Source organism: Bombina bombina, chromosome 1 (genome assembly GCF_027579735.1).
Source record: "Bombina bombina isolate aBomBom1 chromosome 1, aBomBom1.pri, whole genome shotgun sequence".
Lineage (NCBI taxonomy): Eukaryota > Metazoa > Chordata > Amphibia > Anura > Bombinatoridae > Bombina > Bombina bombina.
Window position 1 is genome coordinate 1347635443 of NC_069499.1, and position 25535 is coordinate 1347660977.

General features: G+C 39.6%; 1 protein-coding gene across 1 annotated transcript in view; it reads right to left on the reverse strand.

Moving 5' to 3' along the window:
- Positions 1 to 15071: 15071 nt before the first annotated feature.
- Positions 15072 to 25535, reverse strand: part of LOC128664776 (immunoglobulin superfamily member 11-like) — a 107542-nt gene continuing 97078 nt past the window's right edge. The window contains exon 7 of the mRNA XM_053719582.1: positions 15072 to 15387. Coding sequence (XP_053575557.1) covers positions 15072 to 15387 — 316 coding nt within the window. The remainder of the gene's footprint in view (positions 15388 to 25535) is intronic.

The window sequence follows — 25535 nt, forward strand, 5'->3', positions numbered from 1 at the left end:
TTAAAACCACCAAATTGGTATTTATTATTATTATAAGATTGATAATAATTTCTTTGTTGTTTATCTTTTCCAGAGTAATCATTAGTTTTATCTTTTCCAGAATAATCATTAATTTTATTTTTACTCTTGTTATCTGGACTAGTATTCATTGATTTTACTTTTCCTGAATTTTGGTAAACTTTATTTTTTGGTCTAGTTGTCTTTTTCTTATACGAGTAGATTTTATCTTCTTTAAAATCCTTAATATCCCTATATAATTTTTCAGTTTTGTTGGCCAAAACAGTTTTCTCTACAGTACTTACTCTATTTTTTATATTTATACTTAAATGTTTCCATTTTTCTTCCTTTATAAAAGGATTTATACTATCAATTGTATCTGTAATTTGATTATTTAGTTTGTCAATTTTATATTCCCTATACTTGAATCTAAATTAATGTAATAGAACAACTATGTAAAGCTGTTTCCCATTCAGTTGTAAATTCTATGTCTTCCAATTCAAATGCTGGGAACTTAAAAAAGCTCAATCCTCTTGGCACCACATCATGCATGATGTAATTATCCAAGAGGATGAGATCTTGCCATTCTATGGCTTCCGAAATTAGCAGTTTCTCCTCTATGCAGTTTCTCTTCTATATTAGCTGCCTTAAGGGCCGGATCCAGTAAATCAATAGCTCTTTGTCTGACTGGGCGTTCCCACAGTTCTATATCAGAATGATTACTATAGGCTGGTGTGGAATCCATATTAGACAGCCATGGTGCTGCTCAGATATTACCCAAGTTAGGAGGAACACAAAAAATATTTTTAAATATACAAATATCAGCGCTCCTTGGTTTAAACAACAGTCTAAATTGTCTACAAGTTAAAACAATTGTTGTACTATTGAAGGAAATTGAATAGTATTAATTCATACAATTACAATTATCTGACAATATGAACCATTTGATAGCAAAATTTAAAAACCTGTTGCAATGTCATATAGGTTTGCACAATAAGATTTGATAAACAATTAATTAGTACTTGCTTTTTTCTCTCATCATATAAAAGTCCCACTTAGAAATTAAAATTTGTATTATTGGAGTGTAGAGAAACATATAAAGAGTTACCTACAAATCCAATAGAAAGCTATAATAAGGAGTTATTATCACTATTGAATAAAGCAAGGGAGGACCAAATTTTAAATGAAGATGAGTTTAAATTCATCTTTGAACCTAATCCTAGAACTCCTATCTTCTATCATCTGCCTAAAATCCACAAGGACCCAGTCAATCCCCCAGGGAGACCTATTATCTCAGGAATTGATTCTGTCACTGATCATTTGTCAAAATATATTGATGGCTTCTTACAGCCAATTGTCAAAAATATAAAAACCTATGCTAGGGATACAATGGATGTGATAAATAAATTTGAAGGTACTCCCTGGGGATCAGGGTCCTTGTGGATTTCATGTGACGTTGCAGCACTTTATACCTCCATTCCCCATCAAAAGGTGTTAAGGCGGTAGCCACCCACTTTTCAAAATCCAACATGATGGAGAAACATATTGCATTTATTCTTAAAGGTATTCAGTTTATTTTGGATCATAATTAGTGATGTCGCGAATAGTTCGCCGGCGAATAGTTCCCGGCGAACATAGCTTGTTCGCGTTTGCGATGTTCGATCCGCCCCCTACTCGTCATCATTGAGTAAAACTTTGACCCTGTACCTCACAGTCAGCAGACACATTCCAGCCAATCAGCAGCAGACCCTCCCTCCCAGACCCTCCTACCTCCTGGACAGCATACATTTTAGATTTATTCGGAAGCTGCATTCTTAGTGAGAGGAAGGACAGTGTAGCTGCTGCTGATTTAATAGGGAAATCGATAGCTAGGCTAGTGTATTCAGTGTCCACTACAGTCCTAAAGGACTCATCTGATCTCTGCTGTAAGGACAGCACCCCAAAAAGCCCTTTTTAGGGCTAGAACATCAGTCTGCTTTTTTTTTTTTTCCTGTGTAATCTAATTGCAGTTGCCTGCCTGCCTGCCAGCGTGTGTGCCAGGCTTACAGCGTATACTGTGCCCACTTGCCTCCACTCATATCTGGTGTAACAGTAGTGTACATTTAAAAAAAAAACACTTTTTTGACTGTGTTAAATAATAGCAGTCAGTTTCCTTCACACGTGTGCGTTTCAGTGCCTGCCAGGGCACAGTGTCACCCCAGTGCAACTCATATCTGGTGTAACAGTAGTGTACATTTAAAAAAAACAACACTTTTTTGACTGTGAAATAATAGCAGTCAGTTTCCTTCACACGTGTGCGTTTCAGTGCCTGCCAGGGCACAGTGTCACACCAGTGCAACTCATATCTGTTGTAACAGTAGTGTACATTTAAAAAAAAAAACACTTTTTTGACTGTGAAATAATAGCAGTCAGTTTCCTTCACACGTGTGCGTTTCAGTGCCTGCCTGCCAGGGCACAGTGTCACACCAGTGCAACTCATATCTGTTGTAACAGTAGTGTACATTTAAAAAAAAAAAACACACTTTTTTGATTGTAAAATAATAGCAGTCAGTTTCCTTCACACGTGTGCGTTTCAGTGCCTGCCAGGGCACAGTGTCACCCCAGTGCAACTCATATCTGGTGTAACAGTAGTGTACATTTAAAAAAAAAAACAACACTTTTTTGACTGTGAAATAATAGCAGTCAGTTTCCTTCACACGTGTGCGTTTCAGTGCCTGCCTGCCTGCCTGCCAGGGCACAGTGTCACACCAGTGCAACTCATATCTGTTGTAACAGTAGTGTACATTTAAAAAAAAAAAACACTTTTTTGACTGTGAAATAATAGCAGTCAGTTTCCTTCATACGTGTGCGTTTCAGTGCCTGCCTGCCAGGGCACAGTGTCACACCAGTGCAACTCATATCTGTTGTAACAGTGGTGTACATTTAAAAAAAACAACACTGATAGGGGACGTAACAGGGATTAAACTGATAAGAATACTACTACTTAACACACCACTCCTATCTGGTGGCACATTAGATTGCACGCGCAGTGCCCCAAATTTGAAGTAGGAGGACCGACCAAGCATCTTTTTCCATCTCCCGGTTCCTAAAATCGATGCCATATACACGTCCCCTGATAGGGGACGTAACAGGGATCAAACTGATAAGAATAGAACTACTTAACACACCACTCCTATCTGGTGGCACATTAGATTGCACGCGCAGTGCCCCAAATTTGAAGTAGGAGGACCGACCAAGCATCTTTTTCCATCTCCCGGTTCCTAAAATCGATGCCATATACACGTCCCCTGATAGGGGACGTAACAGGGATTAAACTGATAAGAATAGAACTACTTAACACACCACTCCTATCTGGTGGCACATTAGATTGCACGCGCAGTGCCCTAAATTTGAAGTAGGAGGACCGACCAAGCATCTTTTTCCATCTCCCGGTTCCTAAAATCGATGCCATATACACGTCCCCTGATAGGGGACGTAACAGGGATTAAACTGATAGGAATAGTACTACTTAACACACCTTATAATAATGCAGAGAGAGGAGTCTGAAGAAGAGGAGTCAGAGGAGGAAGGTGGCTTTGAGAAGGTGGAAGACCAAACACAGCAGGCGTCCCAGGGGGATTGTTGTCACCTTTCGGGGACCCTTGGTGTTGTACGTGGCTGGGTGGAGGAAGAGACCTTCAATGACATCAGTGAGGACAAGGAACGAGACATGGCTAGCTTGGTATCCAATCTTGTGCAAATGGGGAGTTTGCGGTTGTGCAAATGGACTGTTTGCGGTTGTTTGCGGTGCGTTAAACGGGGAGTTTGGTCTGTCACTGTGAAGCGGGCGTAACCCTTACACTACCTGATTGATACAACATCATACCTGATGTTTTAAAGCACGTTATTCCAAACAATTTAGGAATGTTAGGTGATTTATGCCCTTTATGGATTAAAACCAGACTGTGCATCAACTATGTAATTTTCCATGCGAGTTTTGCCATGGATCCCCCTCCGGCATGCCACAGTCCAGGTGTTAGTCCCCTTGAAACAACTTTTCCATCACTATTGTGGCCAGAAAGAGTCCCTGTGGGTTTTAAAATTCGCCTGCCTACTGAAGTCTATGGCGGTTCGCCCGTTTGCGAACAGTTGTGGAAGTTCGTGTTCGCAGTTCGCGAACCCAAATTTTTATGTTCGCGACATCACTAATCATAATAGCTTCCTATTTGAGAACAAATTTTATAGACGGGGGAATTTGAAGATAGGTATATTTGGTCCAACAACCCTTATCTGAAGAATATAAGAAAATACTACAGATATATAGATGATCTGCTTTTTATTTGGGAAGGAAGCTCACAGGAAGCCTCAGACTTTGTTAAACATCTCAATAAAAATGCCTTTAATTTAAATTTTACTAGTCTAATAACTAAGGATGCTATAAATTTTTTAGATTTAACACTTTATATAGATGCTTCTAATAAAATTGCTGTAATTTTTTTTAGGAATGATACAGATAGGAACAATTTTTTAAGTGCAAACAGTGAACATTTAATGAAATGGATCCAAAATGTACCCCTTGGGCAATATCAACGCCTTAAGAGGAATTGTAAAAAGGAATCTGATTATTTGAGAGAAGCAAAAATGTTATCAAATAAATTCAGAGAAAAGGGCTATAAAGAAGAATGGCTCTCAAATGCAAGAAATAAAACAGAAGCAATATCTAGAGAACATCTGTTAATTCCTAAATCTGAAAGAACTTCCATATTGGCCAAAAATAATATGAATTCTCATGATGATCCATTGTTTATTACTACCTACTCAGAAGGATAAAATCAGATTTGTAAGATCCTTAATAAAAATTGGAACATTCTTAAACAAGAACCAATTCTAGACTTGATATTGGGAGAGAAACCAAAAATCGTATTTAGGAAAAAACAAAATTTATGCTTACCTGATAAATTTATTTCTCTTGTGGTGTATCCAGTCCACGGATTCATCCATTACTTGTGGGATATTCTCCTTCCCAACAGGAAGCTGCAAGAGGATCACCCACAGCAGAGCTGTCTATATAGCTCCTCTCCTAACTGCCACCTCCAGTCATTCGACCGAAGACAAGCAAGAGAAAGGAGAAACTATAGGGTGCAGTGGTGACTGTAGTTTAAAAATTAAAAACACCTGCCTTAAAATGACAAGGGGCGGGCCGTGGACTGGATACACCACAAGAGAAATAAATTTATCAGGTAAGCATAAATTTTGTTTTCTCTTGTAAGGTGTATCCAGTCCACGGATTCATCCATTACTTGTGGGATACCAATACCAAAGCTATAGGACACGGATGAAGGGAGGGAAAAGGTAGGTGCTTAAACGGAGGGCACCACTGCCTGTAAGACCTTTCTCCCAAAAATAGCCTCCGAAGAAGCAAAAGTATCAAATTTGTAGAATTTAGAAAAAGTATGAAGTGAAGACCAAGTCGCTGCCTTACAAATCTGTTCAACAGAAGCCTCATTTTTAAAAGCCCATGTGGAAGCCGCCGCTCTAGTGGAATGAGCTATAATACTTTCAGGAGGCTGCTGGCCAGCAGTCTCATAAGCTAAGCGGATTATACTTCTTAACCAAAAATAAAGAGAAGTTGCTGAAGTCTTTTGGCCTTTCCTCTGTCCAGAGTAGAGAACAAACAATGCAGATGTTTGACGAAAATCTTTAGTAGCTTGTAAATAAAACTTTAAAGCACGAACCACGTCAAGATTGTGTAAAAGACGTTCTTTCTTTGAAGAAGGATTAGGACACAGTGACGGAACAACAATCTCCTGATTGATATTCTTATTAGATACCACCTTAGGAAGAAACCCAGGTTTGGTACGCAAAACTACCTTATCTGCATGGAAGATCAGCTAAGGGGAATCACACTGCAAGGCAGATAACTCTGAAACTCTTTGAGCCAAAGAGATAGCTACCAGAAACAGAACTTTCCAAGATAAAAGCTTGATATCTATGGAATGCAGAGGTTCAAACGGAACCCCTTGAAGAACTTTAAGAACTAAATTTAAACTCCATGGTGGAGCAACAGGTTTAAACACAGGCTTGATTCTAACTAAAGCCTGACAAAATGCCTGAACATCTGGAACATCCGCCAGACGCTTGTGCAAAAGAATAGACAGAGCAGAAATCTGTCCCTTTAAGGAACTAGCTGACAATCCCTTCTCCAATCCTTCTTGGAGAAAAGATAATATCCTGGGAATCCTGACTTTACTCCATGAGTAACCCTTGGATTCACACCAATGAAGATATTTACACCATATCATATGATACATTTTTCTGGTGACAGGCTTTCGAGCCTGAGTTAAGGTATCAATGACCGACTCGGAGAAACCACGTTTTGATAAAATCAAGCATTCAATCTCCAATCAGTCAGACACAGAGAAATTAGATTTGGATGGTTGAAAGGACCCTGAAGTAGAAGGTCCTGCCTCAGCGGTAGAGTCCATGGTGGAAGGGATGACATGTCCACCAGATCTGCATACCAAGTCCTGCATGGCCACACAGGTGCTATCAAAATCACCGAAGCTCTCTCCTGCTTGATCTTGGCAATCAGACGAGGAAGCAGAGGAAACGGTGGAAACACATAAGCCAGGTTGAAAGACCAAGGCGCTGTTAGAGCATCTATCAGCGCTGCCTTGGGATCCCTGAACCTGGATCCGTAACAAGGAAGCTTGGAGTTCTGACGAGACGCCATGAGATCCAGTTCTGGTTTGCCCCAAAGTTGAATCAACTGTGCAAACACCTCCGGATGGAGTTCCCACTCCCCGGATGAAAAGTCTGTCGACTTAGAAAATCCGCCTCCCAGTTCTCTACTCCTGGGATATGGACAGCTGAGAGATGGCAAGAGGGAACCTCTGGCCATAGAATTATTTTTGAAACCTCCAACATTGCTAGGGAACTCCTTGTTCCCCCTTGATGGTTGATGTAGGCTACAGTCGTAATATTGTCCGACTGAAATCTGATGAACCTGACCGCAGCTAGCTGAGGCCAAGCCTGAAGAGCATTGAATATCGCTCTTAGTTCCAGAATGTTTATCGGAAGGAGTGTCTCCTCCTGAGTCCACAAGCCCTGAGCTTTCAGGGAGTGCCAGACTGCACCCCAGCCCAGAAGGCTGGCATCTGTCGTTACTATTGTCCAATCTGGCCTGCGGAAGGTCATACCCTTGGACAGATGGACCCGAGATAGCCACCAGAGAAGAGAATCCCTGGTTTCTTGATCCAGATTTAGTAGAGGGGACAAATCTGTGTAATCCCCATCCCACTGACTGAGCATGCAGAGTTGCAGTGGTCTGAGATGTAGGCGGGCAAACTGCACTATGTCCATTGCCACTACCATTAAGCCGATTACTTCCATACACTGAGCCACTGAAGAGCGAGAAGTAGAATAAAGAACACGGCAGGAATTTAGAAGTTTTGACAACCTGGCCTCTGTCAGGTAAATCTTCATTTCTACAGAATCTATCAGAGTTCCTAGGAAGGAAACTTTTGTGAAAGGGGATAGAGAACTCTTTTCTTCATTCACTTTCCACCCATGCGACCTCAGGAATGCCAGAACAATGTCTGTATGGGACCTGGCGATTTGAAAATTTGACGCCTGTATCAGAATGTCGTCTAGGTAAGGGGCTACTGCTATACCCCGCGGCCTTAGGACCGCTAGGAGTGACCCCAGAACCTTCGTAAAGATTCTTGGTGACGTAGCTAACCCAAAGGGAAGATACACAAACTGGTAATGCCTGTCTAGGAAGGCGAACCTGAGAAACCGATGATGATCTCTGTGTATCGGAATGTGCAGATAAGCATCCTTTAAGTCCACGTAGTCATATATTGACCCTCCTGGATCATAGGTAGGATGGATCGAATAATCTCCATCTTGAAGGATGGGACCCTGAGAAATTTGTTTAGGATCTTGAGATCTAAGATTGGTCTGAAGGTTCCCTCTTTCTTGTCTTGGAAACCACAAACAGATTTGAATAGAAGCCTTGCCCCTGTTCCTCCTTTGGAACTGGGTGGATCACTCCCATAACTAGGAGGTCTTGAACACAATGTAAGAATGCCTCTCTCTTTATCTGGTTTGCAGATAATTATGAGAGATGAAATCTTCCTTTTGGGGAAGAAGCTTTGAAGTCCAGAAGATATCCCTGGGACACGATTTCCAACGCCCAGGGATCCTGGACATCTCTTGCCCAAGCCTGGGCGAAGAGAGAAAGTCTGCCCCCTACTAGATCCGTTACCGGATCGGGGGCTTATCTTTCATGCTGTCTTATAGGCAACAGCAGCTTTTTTGGCCTGCTTTCCATTGTTCCAAGCCTGGTTAGGTCTCCAGACCGGCTTGGACTGGGCAAAATGTCCTTCTTGTTTTGTATTAGAGGAAGTTGAAGCTGCGCCACTCTTGAAGTTTCGAAAGGCACGAAAATTAGGCTGTTTGGTCCTTAATTTGTTGGACCTATCCTGAGGAAGGGCGTGACCTTTTCCTCCAGTAATATCAGAAATGATCTCCTTCAGTCCAGGCCCGAATAGGGTCTGCCCCTTGAAGGAAATGTTGAGAAGCTTAGACTTTGAAGTAACGTCAGCTGACCAGGATTTAAGCCATAGCGCCGTTAGCTTGGTTAAATGAACAACGGCGTCAGAAACAAATGAATTGGCTAGCTTAAGAGCTTTAAGCTTGTCAAGGATATCATCCAATGGGGTTTCTACCTGTATAGCCTCTTCTAGAGACTCAAACCAGAAGACCACAGCAGCAGTGACAGGGGCAATGCATGCAAGGGGCTGGAGAATAAAACCTTGTTGAATAAAAATTTTCTTAAGGTAACCCTCTATTTTTTTGTCCATTGGATCTAGAAAAGCACAACTGTCCTCAACAGGGATAGTTGTACGCTTCGCTAGAGTAGAGACTGCTCCCTCCACCTTAGGGACCATTTGCCACAAGTCCTGTGTAGCGGCATCTATGGGAAACATCTTTTTAAAAACAGGAGGGGGAGAGAACGGTACACCTGGTCTATCCCATTCCTTAGTAATAATTTCTGAAAACCTCTTAGGTATTGGAAAAACATCAGTGTAAACAGGCACTGCGTAGTATTTATCCAATTTACACAATTTCTCTGGGACTACAATGGCGTCACAGTCATCCAGAGTTGCTAAAACCTCCCTGAGCAACATGCGGAGGTGTTCAAGCTTAAATTTAAATGTAGACATATCAGAATCAGGTTGAAGTGTCTTCCCTGAGTCAGAAAAATCACCCACAGATAGAAGCTCTCCTTCTTCGGCTTCTGTACATTGTGAGGGTATATCGGACATAGCTACTAAAGCGTCAGAGAGCTCTGTATTTGTTCTAGCCCCAGAGCTGTCTCGCTTTCCTTGTAACCCTGGCAGTTTGGACAATACTTCTGTAACAGTATGATTCATAACTGCCGCCATGTCTTGTAAAGTATACGCAATGGGCGCGCTAGATGTACTTGGCGCCCCTTGAGCGGGAGTTATAGGCTCTGACACGTGGGGAGAGTTTGTCGGCATAACTTCCCCCTTGTCAATTTTCTCTGGTGATAAATCTTTTAAAGCCAGAATATTGTCTTTATAACTTATAGTAAGATCAGTGCATTTGGTACACATTCTAAGAGGGGGTTCCACAATGGCTTCTAAACATAATGAACAAGGAGTTTCCTCTATGTCAGACATGTTTAACAGACTAGTAATGAGACCAGCAAGCTTTGAAAACACTTTAATTAATGTGAAAAAGCAGAATATAAAAAACGGTACTGTGTCTTTAAGGGAAAAAAACAAACACAAAAACTGCAAAACAGTGAAAAAAGCAGTTAACTCTATGAAATTTTTACAGTGTATATAATAGACTAAAATAGCATTGCACTCACTTGCAAATGGATGATTAACCCCTCAGGTTAAAAAACGAAGCAAAAAAACAGTAAAAAACGTTAAAACAGTCACAAGCAAACTGCCACAGCTCTACTGTTTCTCCTACCTTCCCATAAAATGACTTTTGTAGGCACAAAAACCCTTTACAGAGGCCCAATATGTCAGGGGACTCCTTCAGGGAAGCTGGATGTCTCAGAATGTAAAAACAACTGCGCAATTAGAGCACGAAAATAGGCCCCTCCTACCATGCACTCAAAGTCAGAGGGCCTTAAAAAACTATTCCTAGGAGTAAAATAACAGCCATGTGGAAAACTAGGCCCCAAACAAAGATTTATCGCCTCAGTAAAAAACGTTCTTTATATATATGCAAACGTTTTACATACTAAGCCATAATAGAAAGTAATATGAAAATTACTTTTTACTGCAAGCATGATGCCAGTCGTTTATTAAATCACTGCAATCAGGCTTACCTTAACTATATCAGGCACTGTCAGCATTTTCTAGTTCTTATCATCCTCTAGAAAATAATATACTGAACATACCTCAGGGCAGTTAATTCTGCAGGCCGTTCTCCCAGCTGAAGTTTCCTCATACTCTTCAGTTATGTGTGAGAACAGCAGTGGACCTTAGTTACAACCTGCTAAGATCATCAAAACAGTACAACGCCGGCACCGTTTAAAAATAACAAACTTTTGATTGAAGATAAACTACACTAATTCACCACATCTCTCTAGCTACTCCCCTTGTCGAGAGCTGCAAGAGAATGACTGGAGGTGGCAGTTAGGGGAGGAGCTATATAGACAGCTCTGCTGTGGGTGATCCTCTTGCAGCTTCCTGTTGGGAAGGAGAATATTCCACAAGTAATGGATGAATCCGTGGACTGGATACACCTTACAAGAGAAATAGAGATTTTAAACATTTTTTAGCACCATCCAAATTAAAAAACGTTCAGACAATGACTCCATCATCAAACTGGCTAACACTACAACCAGGCATGTTCCCATGTAAAAAGAGAACATGTAATATGTGTAAACATGTTTTACAATGTAACTATTTTCCTAATGCTATAGGGGACAAAAATTACAATATAAAGTATAGATGCACTTGTGAATCTACTCACATAGTCTATCAATGTCAGTTTAAATGAAGAATTGAGTCTATGGAACTCAACTGTAGACCTAAATAAGGTTTTGTATCACTTTGTCTGCTGCAATCCCAGAAATAGAATGGGTTACAGAATTAGACAGAAGTGAAGTTTTTGAGAATGTACTGATAAAGTTCCTCTGATAATTATAACACAGGTTATGAAGCAGTACTTTAGTTACCACCTAGGTAGTGGCAGAGGAGCAGCGGTAAGATTAGTAAGACTTTAGGTAAATGTCCCAACTTAGGTATGCTGTAAAGTATAGTATATCCCTTTAAGCAATAGCTTCTTAATGTGTGTGTCCCTTTAAGGATTGCAGGTTCAAGGTAAGTAACTCCAAATTATATACAGATATGAGTATGCAAATCCCTTATTCAGGGTAATGATTATTTACCTAGAGACTCCTAAAGAAAAAGGAGGGTGCAGGACTAGCTGTGTTATGTATTCACACAAGCTGTGATTTAGTGCAGGCTGTGCCTTGTCCGTGGTTACAGAGTGTGAAGATCCCAGACGCTGATGTTTTACTCTGCAGCGTTGATGCAGACAGGATCAGCTGTTGTTCCGGCGAGTAGTTTCAGTTTAGGATCCAGCTGGCTGCTCAGATGTGACAGGGAGATTGCTCCGTTAACAGCAGAAGTTGAGAGAGAGGATTCCTCTGTGGGCTGTGAGGCAGAGCGAGACAAGTTGAAATATATACACAGGACAGGAGATAAATCAGAAGGAGGTGTGTACTGACACAATGTTTTCATATAAGGCTCCCACACTGAAGTTTAATATCTCAGTCATGCAGATAAGTAACGTTAGCAAAATAACAGTTCAGAGAATCTGATTTATCTTTGAAGATTTAATCTCTTAGAGAGTGAATAAAGATCACAGGAGTAGAAATCCTGATGCGGCTCAGAAACAGTGCTCACTACAAACAAATTACTAAGCACTTGTCTGCAGCTGAGAAGGAAGTTTTATAGGCATTGGGGGAAGGGCAAAGGAAAACCTGACAATCAACTTATTTGTCCATGCAAAAGAATTTATTTAGGTAGAACTAAGAGAAAAATTAAAAGAAGATTTTGGGAACACACAAATAATATTACAAAAGGTGTAGTTAAGCATAGTGTAGTTGATCATTTTAGGGAGATTCATGCTGGTAACCCTGAGGGTCTAAAAATTAAGGTAATCGTCGATTGGATTCCATTTAAAATAGAGGGGACCAATCGTCTAACTAAACTTAGAAGGCGAGAAACATTCTGGATTACAGAACTAAAAAGTCTGCATCCAGTAGGATTAAATATTGATCTAGATTTGGCAGCATTCTCCTAATAACAAGAGTATAGGTATAAGTGCAGATCGCTTTTATCTGGTTTTCATTTATTTATATACATTTTTATGATGATGGTCTTCTAATACAGTATCTAGATTTGACAGCTTTCTCCTAAAAACAAAAGTATAGGTATAAGTACCAATCTTTTTAGCTATCTTCTTAGCCGGTGTCAATATATCAAAATACATTTTATGATGAGGATATTTTTAAGTGTAGTATATATTATTAATTTTAACTTTCTTTTATTATTTATTGTTGAAGGAATATCACATGAATTGTCACATGTATTGTTTATCTTAGAATTAATCAAAAATCACCTACAAATTTTTTTGAATATGCACTTGTGAATCGAATTGTTTCCATTAAGACCCATTATCACTATCATTATCATTATTGCATAGCCCTTTATGCTGTTACTGTGGAATGTGTAAATGTGTATTATAATGAAAGTTTTAAAATTGTTTTAATACGATATGTGGAAAGGAAAAGAATGGGTCAGTAGGACCCAGTAGAAATTTGTGTAGCTATCCTAACCGGCGTTTTCTTACTTCCGGTATAGGTATTTTAAATTACAATTTTTGTTTGAAGCTTATAGAAAAGTTTTGGAATGAACACCCCGATGACGTTTGCTTGTTGCAAATGAAACGCGTAGGGTAATTTTAGGGTTAATTTAGTGGCAGTATATCATTACATAGACTGTATCCGGATAATTGTGTGACGGCCTATTTGTGGAAGTAACGCACAGCATCTAATTACTAGCGTCTAGCTAAGAGATCTGGAGATACTGGGCATCAAGTTATCCAGGGGAGTTGCTGTTAAAGACTGTGTCATAGAGCTCTAGAGTGGGGACTATGAGGTAAAATCTACACACACATAAGAGACCTGAATTCCATGCCGGATTTATTGGAGTCACGAAGGACTGTGTTTACGTCTATGATACGCTATCTAAACACTGCTATCTTGTGAGTGCAACTTTTGCTTGCTTTGCGCATATAAATTGTTTGTTTGCTACCTTGAATCGGTGGGCGCTGTGTGTTTTTTATCTTACAGTGCAATCTGTGTCTCAGTGCTATAGTCTGGCAAATTGTAGTATAGTAATTGTCACTATTTTACAGGTACAGTTTTCATTGAATACTAATTAAATACTGTACTGTGCTAGTGTTAAACTAAACGTAGCACTATTGCACCCTTAATATATGTTAGTTCAAACATGTTTTCAAGTTTTTAAACACACTGGCAAGTGAAAAGAAAGCTAAAACCGCCTTCTTTCACTTTAAGGCGGTTTTCACTTTACAGCGGGGCTCTGGTCCCTAACCCGCTGTATGAGGGGCGGTATACCTGTATATATAAGTGCATTGGAGCCCTTTGCAGTCAAGTAGATGAAAACATGAAAAAACATATTTATGCAATATTCATAACCGTGTTTGTACGGTGAATATTATACATTCCAATGTTCTGCGCATATCAGAATATGTTCTATGCATTTTAAAATAGATATTCCTATTTATATATTTATATATCTGTATATATCTATACCTATATATAATCATGCTATATTTTTATATAGGAATAAATATTTGTGCAAAAATCCATCAGATATATATTTAAATATCTTTTTAAGAATAAATAGAACATATTCTGCTACGCGTAGAACACTGGATTATGAAATATGCAGTATTATCTTCTTATGTTGCACTTTTAAACAATCGTGATTTGGAACAACTTTTTCAGCATCATTGAAGTTTATGGGGTAATGGGATTTTTATTTTCAACTTGTAACATGAGCAGCAAACTTTTGAATGCACTTCTAGTGGTTTTAACGCACTCTGCACACGTAATCTAACCCTCAATTGTCTTATTGATTGGAATAACTTTGAAATCAATATAAAAAAAACATCTGGTCTGCGTTACAATGTTTGTGTGTACAAATGAAAATGTTTTAGTTTAGGACTAACTCTGAAACAAATCTCAATATGTAAAATCTTTATATAAATGATTCTGCAATTATCACATAATCACTTCTTTAGGAATGTTGCTTTGTAATTCTCAACAAGTGGCTTGAAATCAGTAAGTGCATTAATGGTATGTGGTTATTCTTGCTTTTCTTTAAATCAAAATTACTATCTAGAAACAGAAAAAACTTTATTAAAGAGAGACAAATAGTTGATATTTCAAAGAACAAATAAAGTAATAGCTGCAGATTTCATTATTATTATTCATTATACAAATTATAATTCTGACTAATCAAAGATTATATCTAACTAGTCTGGTGGCCTAGATAACTTTAGACTAAAGTTTCTCTATATTTTTTATTCTTTAGAGCAAATTCACTAAAGAAAGAGAGCTTTCTCCACAGTTTTATGAATCATCTCCATAGTATGGTAACTGGAAAGACTTCTTACTTAGGGTCTGATGATCAAAACTCACCGCATGGAGAGAAATTATGCAACACCTTTGAGTGCTTTTCGAGAATTATACTGAAATGTATGTGTCTTTCTTTCACACCCAGAACCCTGTATTGCAAGATAAACGTCTCTCATGTGCCTTTCTAAAATTGAGGGATCTTTCCGTTTTGACAAGAATTCTTAGATAATCTCACCAGAGCGGAGAGCTTTAGATCATCAAGACATTAGAAGAGTCTTCTCAACTCTAAATGAATGTAGGTCCAGGTCTCCTTTTATTTTTTGTTTTTTTTGTTAAGCATTTGATATCTTCATGTTGCTTTGTTGTGTCAAACTAAAAATCCAGAATTTGCTGGGTACAGAGATGTCCTGAGAACAGTGGTAGGATGCTGAACCCAGTGATCTTCCCCTGAACTCTCAGAGGGTGATTCATCCTCACGGGATGAAGGTGTTGTACTCCTGTAGTTAGATGTATCCTGCACAGTCAGTGACAGTTGGCTCCGGTGAACATTATATAAAACATCAGAAGATGGATCGCGTGACTGGCTGTCTAGTGTCCACAAAGGTTTGGTAACCCTATTACACAGGGCCTTGTCATGGCATTGGGGCTGTGTCTGTGGTCTTGCTGTAGAGAAAACATCCACCCTGTAGATAATAACAATACTAATTTGAGAATAACTTATGATTTAATATTTTTTTATAGTTCAGATACAAACTGCTCATGCATTACGCTATCCAATGTATACCAACCAACTTCATGAAATCTTATAATTTCTATATACTAATCTCTGCACAATAGAATGTGATTATGTGTAATGTCTGCATATCTGATGTGCATAATGTGCCTGAAATAGCTAATCCTGTGAATTTGATGTATGTCTTAATAGAATAATACAGTATAGAGTTCATTAGTTTGATTTGACTGATCCATCATAGTCATTCTCTGTATGTATCTCTGAGATGACTGAAAGAGTTTATACATCATATGGTTCAAAAACTGTGTAATAGATGACTTTTTGAAATGTTGCATGTACTGTTGCATGTACTGTTCTTATTTCGTCACTATATGCATTGATTGTCTATAAAATTTACAAGCTTGAAGTTCATATTTTCTTCTTCAGCTAAGTAATTATTTAGGGATAGGTTATGAATGGAGTGCTATTGTTTGCACACAAGCAGGGGTCAAGTCCTACAAAAAAAAGTGTGGGAACTCCCCCCCCCCGCCCCCACTCACAATTAATATTGTTTTATATATATACACACACACAGTATTTATATCTATATAATCGATACACTTTGGTTAATGAAAGCAAATTAAAACCAATGAAGGGTTGAATGGTTGCCTTTGGGCTTTAGACTCCTCCTCTGTCACAGAGTCTCACACACTTAAAGTGCAATAGTCCTATTTCTGCGGAGGGGAGCTAAATAACCCCAGAGCAAGCCACACAGCAATGTAAGCACCATGTGTTCTACACAGTGTGGGGTGATCACACAGCAGGACCACTGACAGGCTTGCATTTAGTGTATTGCAAGTATTACTGCCCATTACTAAATGATCTCACTTGTTTAGTCTAGTCCTGCTAGGGTTTAGAACTTTTAGTTAGCCCTTGAACAGTTCGGTTGTACCCTGGTCAGCAGGCTGGTCCTGGTTGGGTACTAGTTTACTCTGTTCCTTTGAGGTTATATCAGACATTTTGTATCCTTGACAACAGGCTGGTCCTGTTTGGGTACTAAGTTTGCTTACCTCTTGTTAAGAGGTTGTTTTTCTTGTTCTACAAGTTATAGGAGGTCTTTCTATCCTAGATATCAGGCTGGTCCTACGTTATTTCGTCTTGGTGGGGCGTCCAATGTTTGTCGCACTCGATACTAAGTGTTTTGTCCCTGCATAGCTTACGTGATTTGCTGGGATTAAGAAATCTGCTATAGCAGTATGTTTTTAGTTCTGTAGGTCCTTAGACAGGTGCTAGAGTCCTCCCTTTCGAGGGGGGAGTATCAGATGACTGCTTGAATATCTCCAGTACCTGGGTAGGGGGTGATTATTGGATTGTATTGTCCAATTTTCAGATCTCTTTCGCTAGTGTGTCTCTCCTCTTTTTTGAGGATTGCTATGCTTTTCGCTTTCCCTTGCCTTTTTGGGGTAGGACTTTCGGTCATTTGGTTGCAGAGACTAGGTTCTTAGGGACCGTTTTTGTCCCGTAGTATCCCTTTTTAGATCCTATATACTTGGGGATGTGGGGGATTGTTATGCAGTCTCTCTTGCAGTCAAACGATAGGAGTTTTAGGATGCTCGGTCATTCGTTAATTCCTTGAGCTGTAGGTTTCTGAGGGTTGATCTAGACTGGATCTTTAGAGACTGTCATATTCTCTCAATCATGGTGTTCTGATCTCTTTTGGACCCTTCCTTTGTCTTCAGACTTTGTGGTTGTTATCTTAGAGGCCTTTTGTGGCTGAGTGGACAGCCACGGGGATTCGTCAGGAGAGATCAGAGTTCAAGACCCCATGGGGGTATGGCATGCATCAACTTTGGTGCAAATTTCATTACCAGGTAACTTTGTGATTGTTCCGCAGGGTTTTTGGTCTGGATCAGGCACCTGGTTTTGGGGGTCCATTTTTCAGTAGCAGGCTTGTTTTCCCGGTCCAGGGGAAATCTCCTTGCTCCTACTGGGGCGGTTCTTTTTCTCTCTTCTGGAGAAATGGAGGATGTTTTCCTGAGAAATTCTTTACTGGAATATTCCTGGGTTTCATCGTTTTCCTTCTATTTGGAAGGATCTGGTCCACTGCGCCTATCCAGTTGGCTCCTCCTGAGGTAGTTTTCCTCATCTGACTCTAGGGGCCCTAGTTATCAAGCCGTCAACCTCAAATACGCTGGAATTCTGCAGCGTATTTGTGGTGAGGCTGATTCGCCTTAGTTCTCAAAGGCTAGAGACCGGCAAAAGTAGAATTTTGTGACGTAAGCTTCGATCCGCCGGACTCAGTCTGACACAGATCGATTCTTACGTCACTCCAGATGTTACGCACACAAGTGCGGCACAATCTGACTGCTTTTGCTAGTTATCAAAAAACTAGCAGGTACGCTCGGCACTTTTACGGCCCAGCGTACCTGGTTTTCAATCAATGGGAGTCTGACCATAGCGAAAGTACAAGTTCGCTGCTGCCAGACATCCCATTGATTTCTATGGGAGCTGTCTACACCTAACACCCTAACATGTACCCTGAGTCTAAACACCCCTTATCTGCCCCCCCTACACCGCCGCAACTAAATAAAGTTATTACCCCCTAAACCGCCACTCCCGGAGCCCACCGCAAGCTACTCTATACATATTAACCCCTAAACCGCAGCTCCCTGACCCCGCTGCAACTATAATAAATGTATTACCCCCTAAACCGCCGCTCCCGGAGCCCACCGCAAGCTACTCTATACATATTAACCCCTAAACTGCCGCACCCTGACCCTGTCGCAACTATAATAAATGTATTAACCCCTAAACCGCCGCTCCCGGACCCTGCCGCAACCTATATTAAATTTATTAACCCCTAATCTGCCCCCCCTACACCGTCGCCACCTATAATACATTTATTAACCCCTATCCTGCCCCCCACTACACCGTCGCCACTATAATAAATTTATTAACCCCTATCCTGCCCCCCCTACACCGCCGCCACTGTAATAAATTTATTAACCCCTAAACCTAAGTCTAACACTAACCCTAACACCTCCCTAACTTAAATATTAATTAAATAAATCTAAAAAATATTTCTATTATGAACTAAATTAATCCTATTTAAAACTAAATACTTACCTTTAAAATAAACCCTAATATAGCTACAATATAAATAATAATTTTATTGTAGCTATCTTAGGATTTATTTTTATTTTACAGGCATCTTTCAATTTATTTTAACTAGGTACAATAGCTATTAAATAGTTATTAACTATTTAATAGCTTACCTAGCTAAAATAAAGAGACATTAACCTGTAAAATAAAAACAAACCTAAGTTACAATTACATTACACCTAACACTACACTATACTTTAATAAATTATTCCTATTGAAAACTAAATACTTACCTGTAAAATAAACCCTAAGATAGCTACAATGTAATTAATAATTACATTGTAGCTATCTTAGGATTTATATTTATTTTACAGGTAACTTTGTATTTATTTTAGCTAGTTAGAATAGTTATTAAATAGTTATTAACTATTTAATAACTACCTAGCTAAAAGAAATACAAAATTACCTGTAAAATAAATCCTAACCTAAGTTACAATTAAACCTAACACTACACTATCATTAAATTAATTAAATAAATTAACTACAAATAACTACAATTAAATACAATTACATAAACTAACTAAAGTACAAAAAATAAAAAAAGCTAAGTTACAAACATTTTAAAAATATTACAACAATTTTAAGCTACTTAGACCTAATCTAAGCCCCCTAATAAAATAACAAACCCCCCCAAAATAAAAAAAATGCCCTACCCTATTCTAAATTTAAAAAGTTCAAAGCTCTTTTACCTTACCAGCCCTTAAAAGGGCCTTTTGTGGGGCATGCCCCAAAGAATTCAGCTCTTTTGCCTGTAAAAGAAAAATACAACCCCTCCCAACATTAAAACCCACCACCCACATACCCCTAATCTAACCCAAACCCCCCTTAAAATAACCTAACACTAATCCCCTGAAGATCATCCTACCTTGAGTCGTCTTCACTCAGCCGAGCAGCGATGGAACCGAAGAGAAGATCTTGAGCGGCAGAAGTTATCCTCCTAGGGGCGTTGAAGAAATCTTCCATCCGATGAAGTGATCCTCCAGTCGGCGCTGAAGAAGTCTTCCATCCGGGCGATGTCATCTTCCAAGAGGCGCTGAGGAAGTCTTCTATCCGGGCGATGTCATCTTCCAAGCGGGGTCTTCAATCTTCAATCTTCATCCCGCCGATGCGGAACATCCTTCTTTACCGACGGACTACCGACGAATGAAGGCTCCGTTAAGGGACGTCATCCAAGATGGCTTCCCTTCAATTCCGATTGGCTGATAGGATTCTATCAGCCAATCGGAATTAAGGTAGGAAAAATCTGATTGGCTGATTGAATCAGCCACAAAGAAAAATGTGGAAAACAGCACCAACAGATATGTGGCTTGTGGGACACGGAACCCAGGATCTGCCTTATCCTGTAAACACTCCAAGTAGAAATAATGATTTGTTCCAGCCACCAATAATTAAAAGACCTTTATTTCTTCATTAATGGGGTCTTAGACAAACATACAACGTTTCAGACCTGCTATAGGTCCTTAGTCATGTATACATGACTAAGGACCTATAGCAGGTCTGAAACGTTGTATGTTTGTCTAAGACCCCATTAATGAAGAAATAAAGGTCTTTTAATTATTGGTGGCTGGAACAAATCATTATTTCTGATTGAATCAGCCAATCAGATTGAGCTTGCATTCTATTGGCTGATCGGATCAGCCAATAGAATGCAAGCTCAATCTGATTGGCTGATTGGATCAGCCAATCGGATTGAACTTCAATCTGATTTGCTGATTCAATCAGCCAATCAGATTTTTCCTACCTTAATTCCGATTTGGCTGATAGAATCCTATAAGCCAATCGGAATTGAAGGGACGCCATCTTGGATGACGTCCCTTAAAGGAGCCTTCATTCGTCGGTAGTCCGTCGGGAAAGGATGTTCCGCGTCGGCGGGATGAAGATTGAAGACCCCGCTTGGAAGATGACATCGCCCGGATAGAAGACTTCTTCAGCGCCGCTTGGAAGATGACATCGTCCAGATAGAAGACTTCTTCAGCGCCGCCTGGAGGATCACTTCATCGGATGGAAGATTTCTTCAGCACCCCATGGAGGATCACTTCTGCCGCTCCGGATCTCCTCTTCAGTTCCATCGGTGGCTCGGCTGAGTGAAGACGACTAAAGGTAGGATGATCTTCAGGGGATTAGTGTTAGGTTATTTTAAGGGGGGGTTTGGGTTAGATTAGGGGTATGTGGGTGGTGGGTTTTAATGTTGGGGGGGGTTAAAGAGCTGAATTCTTTGGGGCATGCCCCACAAAAGGCCCTTTTAAGGGCTGGTAAGGTAAAAGAGCTTTGAACTTTTTTAATGTAGAATAGGGTAGGGAATTTTTTTATTTTGGGGGCTTTGTTATTTTATTAGGGGGCTTAGATTAGGTGTAATTAGCTTAAAATTGTTGTAATATTTTTTAAATGTTTGTAACCTATTTTTTTATTTTTTGTAACTTAGCTTTTTTTATTTTTTGTACTTTAGTTAGTTTATTTAATTGTAGTTATTTGTATTTAATTTATTTAATTTATTTAATGATAGTGTAGTGTTACGTTTAATTGTAACTTAGGTTAGGATTTATTTTACAGGTAATTTTGTATTTCTTTTAGCTAGGTAGTTATTAAATAGTTAATAACTATTTAATAACTATTCTAACTAGCTAAAATAAATACAAAGTTGCCTGTAAAATAAATATAAATCCTAAGATAGCTACAATGTAATTATTAATTTTATTGTAGCTATCTTAGGGTTTATTTTACAGGTAAGTATTTAGTTTTCAATAGGAATAATTTATTAAAGTATAGTGTAGTGTTAGGTGCAATTGTAACTTAGGTTAGTTTTTATTTTACAGGTAAATTTCTCTTTATTTTAGCTAGGTAAGTTATTAAATAGTTAATAACTATTTAATAGCTATTGTACCTAGTTAAAATAAATTGAAATATACCTGTAAAATAAAAATAAATCCTAACATAGCTACAATATAATTGTTATTTATATTGTAGCTATATTAGGGTTTATTTTATAGGTAAGTATTTAGTTTTAAATAGGATTCATTTAGTTTATAATAGAAATATTATTTAGATTTATTTAATTAATATTTAAGTTAGGGGGGTGTTAGGGTTAGTGTTAGACTTAGGTTTAGGGGTTAATAATTTTATTACAGTGGCGGCGGTGTAGTGGGGGGCAGGATAGGGGTTAATAAATGTATTATAGGTGGCGACGGTGTAGGGGGCAGGATAGGGGTTAATAAATTTAATATAGGTTGCGGCGGGGTCAGGGAGCAGCGGTTTAGGGGTTAAACTATTTATTTAGTTGCGGCGAGGTGCGGGATCAGCAGGATAGGGGTTAATAACTTTATTATAGAGGGCGACTGTATAGGGGGGGGCAGGATAGGGGTTACTAGGTATAATGTAGGTTGCTGCGGTGTCCGGGAGCGGTTTAGGGGTTAATACATTTATAAGAGTTGCGGCGGGGTCTAGGAGTGGCGGTTTAGGGGTTACTAACTTTATTGAGTTGCGGGGGGCTCCGGGGGCGCCGGTATAGGGGGTAGAACAGTGTAGTTTAGTGTGGGTGCTTAGTGACAGGCTAGCAAGAAAGCTGTAAAAAAGCCGAAGAGCAGCGAGATCGGTTGAGTGATAACTCTCACAATCCGCTGCTCATCGCCCCGTACTTGGTGCGTGGCTTTTTGACAGCTTTTTTGATAACTTTGGCGAATTTTTGCAGGTCCGCGGCGGCGATGTGAGGCGAGCTTAGGCGGGCGTATTGGGCCGGCGAAGACAGGTAAAATAGACATGTTGATAACTACCCCCCTAGGAGTTCAGTGGGTTGAGGGTTTCTCCTGTCTGCAGTGTACCCTCCCTTCGGGTTTCTGAGGGGTAATAAGGATAGGTATCCTGGATCCTGATTTAGTCTCTCTGGGTGTCGGTGCCTCCTTCCTGCTTTTTTTTTCTTAGGAACTCGTGGTTGGAGCTTCATTATCTGATCTCTGGGCCTTGGTGATGCTGGGATTTTTTAATCTCTTTTGTCCTTGGGACATTGACAGTCACTTCTGTGATAGGACTGTTTGATTGGAGTAGGGGTCAGGAATTCTGACTGCTCTGTTTGGGCATCGACCACGTATCTTGTCTCCTGAAGGATCCTTAGTTAAGGGAGGCCTTGCAGTTTGGTTCAGGAACCTTTCCTTAGCGGGTAGTTGGTTCTTCCTTATTGATCAGAGTGTTGACCTCCCTTACCCCGTTTTCTAGTAGGGGGGGAGTTGGTCCACCCTGCTTTCTGAGTTTTTTCTCTTATTCCTTTCCAGGAATGTCCTGTGCAAGTTTGCTAGCTACTTGTTTGGCTAGTTATTATGGTTTGAAGTTTAGTCTGACTGCCTAGCCAATGGAAGCCTGCAGCTTTCATTTTTGGTGTAAATGGATGTTCCTATTCCATTCCTGTTCTGCTCCTGGGGTTTTTTCTGTGCTAGTTAGCTGTCTATGTTAAGGTAGTCTTGTTCTACCTTTTTGTCCTTTTGTATTTCCGGGACTTCGGTTCCAGTTAAGACTTTACTTTCGTTCCTTTGGATCCATGTAGGAGGTGATCTGGAATTTTTCCTTTCTTTGCTCTCCTTCGTTGGTAGCATATTTTCTATGTGACTTTGTCCTCTTGAAGCCTGGTAGCCACTCTTTTTCAAATTATGCTAGGGGCATCTCTCTCTGTTTTGTCCTTGAATCTTCAGGGATTGTTTCTGGAGGTTCTTTCGGACCTTCTTATCTGATTCTTTCCTTCTTTTAGCTAGGGAGGATGTGGTGTGGGAGTTTGTTTGTTGTTTCTCTTGCCATTGTTCATGGAAAAGGTTTTTATTTGTGTACTTCTAGAGAGTGGGACTTTTGTCTTCTCAGAGGCTTTTGTGCACAGTGGAGTCCAGAATTTAGAGTGATCTTTAAATGGGATCCTTATGGTTCTAATTGATGGGCAATTACCTTATCCTCTTTCCATTTTTTGTACTTCCTGCTTCTGTTGAAGTAGTTTTTTTTATCAGGAATCCGGGTTGTGTCAGGCTGTGGTACCATCAGAAAGGGCCACATTTTTTATTCCCACCCATTTGCATTCAGTGTCCTCTATAAGCTTGGGTATTGATTTCCCAAAAGTAATGAATGCAGCTGTGGACTCTCCCCATTTTAAGAAGAAAAACTTAAATGATGCTTACCTGATAATTTTCTTTTCTTCTGTACGGGGAGAGTCCAAAGCTCCCCGCCCGTTTTTTTCTGTGGGTCGCCTTAAATTCTTTTTTCTCCGTTCTTCTGGCACCTTATTTCACTCTGATATTTCTCCTACTGTTCCTTGTTCCCTTTGCAGAATGACTGGGGGATGAGGGAAGTGGGAGGAGTATTTAAGCCTTTGGCTTGGGTGTCTTTGCCTCCTCCTGGTGGCCAGGTTTTGTACTTTCTGTATTTCCCAAAAGTAATGAATGCAGCTGTGGACTCTCCCCGTACAGAAGAAAAGAAAATTATCAGGTAAGCATATTTTTCAGACCTCAAATAATGCAAAGAAAGCAACTTCACAGTCATTTTTAAACAACAAACTAAAAATGTTTTAAATTATCAAATTTATCAGAAATCAATATTTGGTGGAATAACCCTGATTTTCAAACACAACTTTCATGCATCTTGGCATGCTCTCTAACAGTCTTCAATATTGCTGTTGGGTGACTTTATGCCACTCCTGGCACAAAAATTCAAGCAGAACTTTGTTTGATGGCTTGTGACCATCCATCTTGTTCTTGATCACATTCCAGGGACTTTCAATGGAGTTCAGGTTTGGAGACATCTTGGTAGACCAGGCTGTGTGGCATGGAGCATTGTCCTGAGAGTTGGGGAACGTTGTCAGAGCAGAAGGAAGCAAGGATAACTTGTTGCTTGATTAATGCATCCTTCACAAAGATAAACATTAGTATTGTGTTGTTTAAAAATGAATGTGAACTAAAAACACTGCATCTTTTTTATTTTGAAAAGTTGTCATTTTCTGCAAATAAATCTCTAAATGATAATATATTTTATTTGGAATTTAGGAGAAATGTTGTCAGTAGTTTATAGAATAAAATAAAAATGTTCAATTTACTCAAACACATACCTATAAATAGTAAAACCAGAGAAACTAAGACATGGACAGTCCACAATATCATTACAATTACTAGTGGAATATTCAACTCCTGGCCAGCAGGAGGAGTCAAAGAGCACACCAGCAAAGCTGTTAAGTATAACTTCCCTTACCCATAATCCCCAGTCATTCTCTTTGCCTCTGTCAATGGAGGTTGTGCAAAGTCGGTGTCTGAAGATAATTTGTCCTTTCTTTCCTAAGATATGGTGAGTTCACAACGTCATCAATTACTGTTGGGGAATATCACTCCTGGCCAGCAGGAGGAGGCAACGAGCACCACAGCAAAGCTGTTAAGCATAACTTCCCTTACCCATAATCCCCAGTCATTCTCTTTGCCTCTGTCAATGGAGGTTGTGCAAAGTCAGTGTCTGAAGATAATTTGTCCTTTCTTTCCTAAGATATGGTGAGTCCACAACGTCATCAATTACTGTTGGGGAATATCATTCCTCGCCAGCAGGAAGAGACAAAGAGCACCACAGCAAAGCTGTTAAGTATCACTTAACAAGCCCCAGTGATTCTCTTTGCCTTGGTGAATGGAGGAGGTGAAGTTTTGGTGTCTAAAGAAAATTGGATTTCTTTCGCTACAAGCAAGAATTTTATTATTTATTATTTCAGAAAGCCATAGTAGGTTTACTCTGTTCTTTCAAAGATTGGGTCTAGCCGTAGTCCACGTTAATCTATTCAGTAGAGTAGTAGTGGCTTTAAAGCAGTTAGGAACTTGTAAGGTGGTCCTTGCTGCATTTTCCTAACATTTTTGATGTTCATGGTACAGAAAGCCAGAGTAGGTTTACTCTGTTCTTTCTTTTTTCTACAGGTCTCTGTGAGGAGTGGCATCCTCTCATACCCTGTAGGCTGTCCTT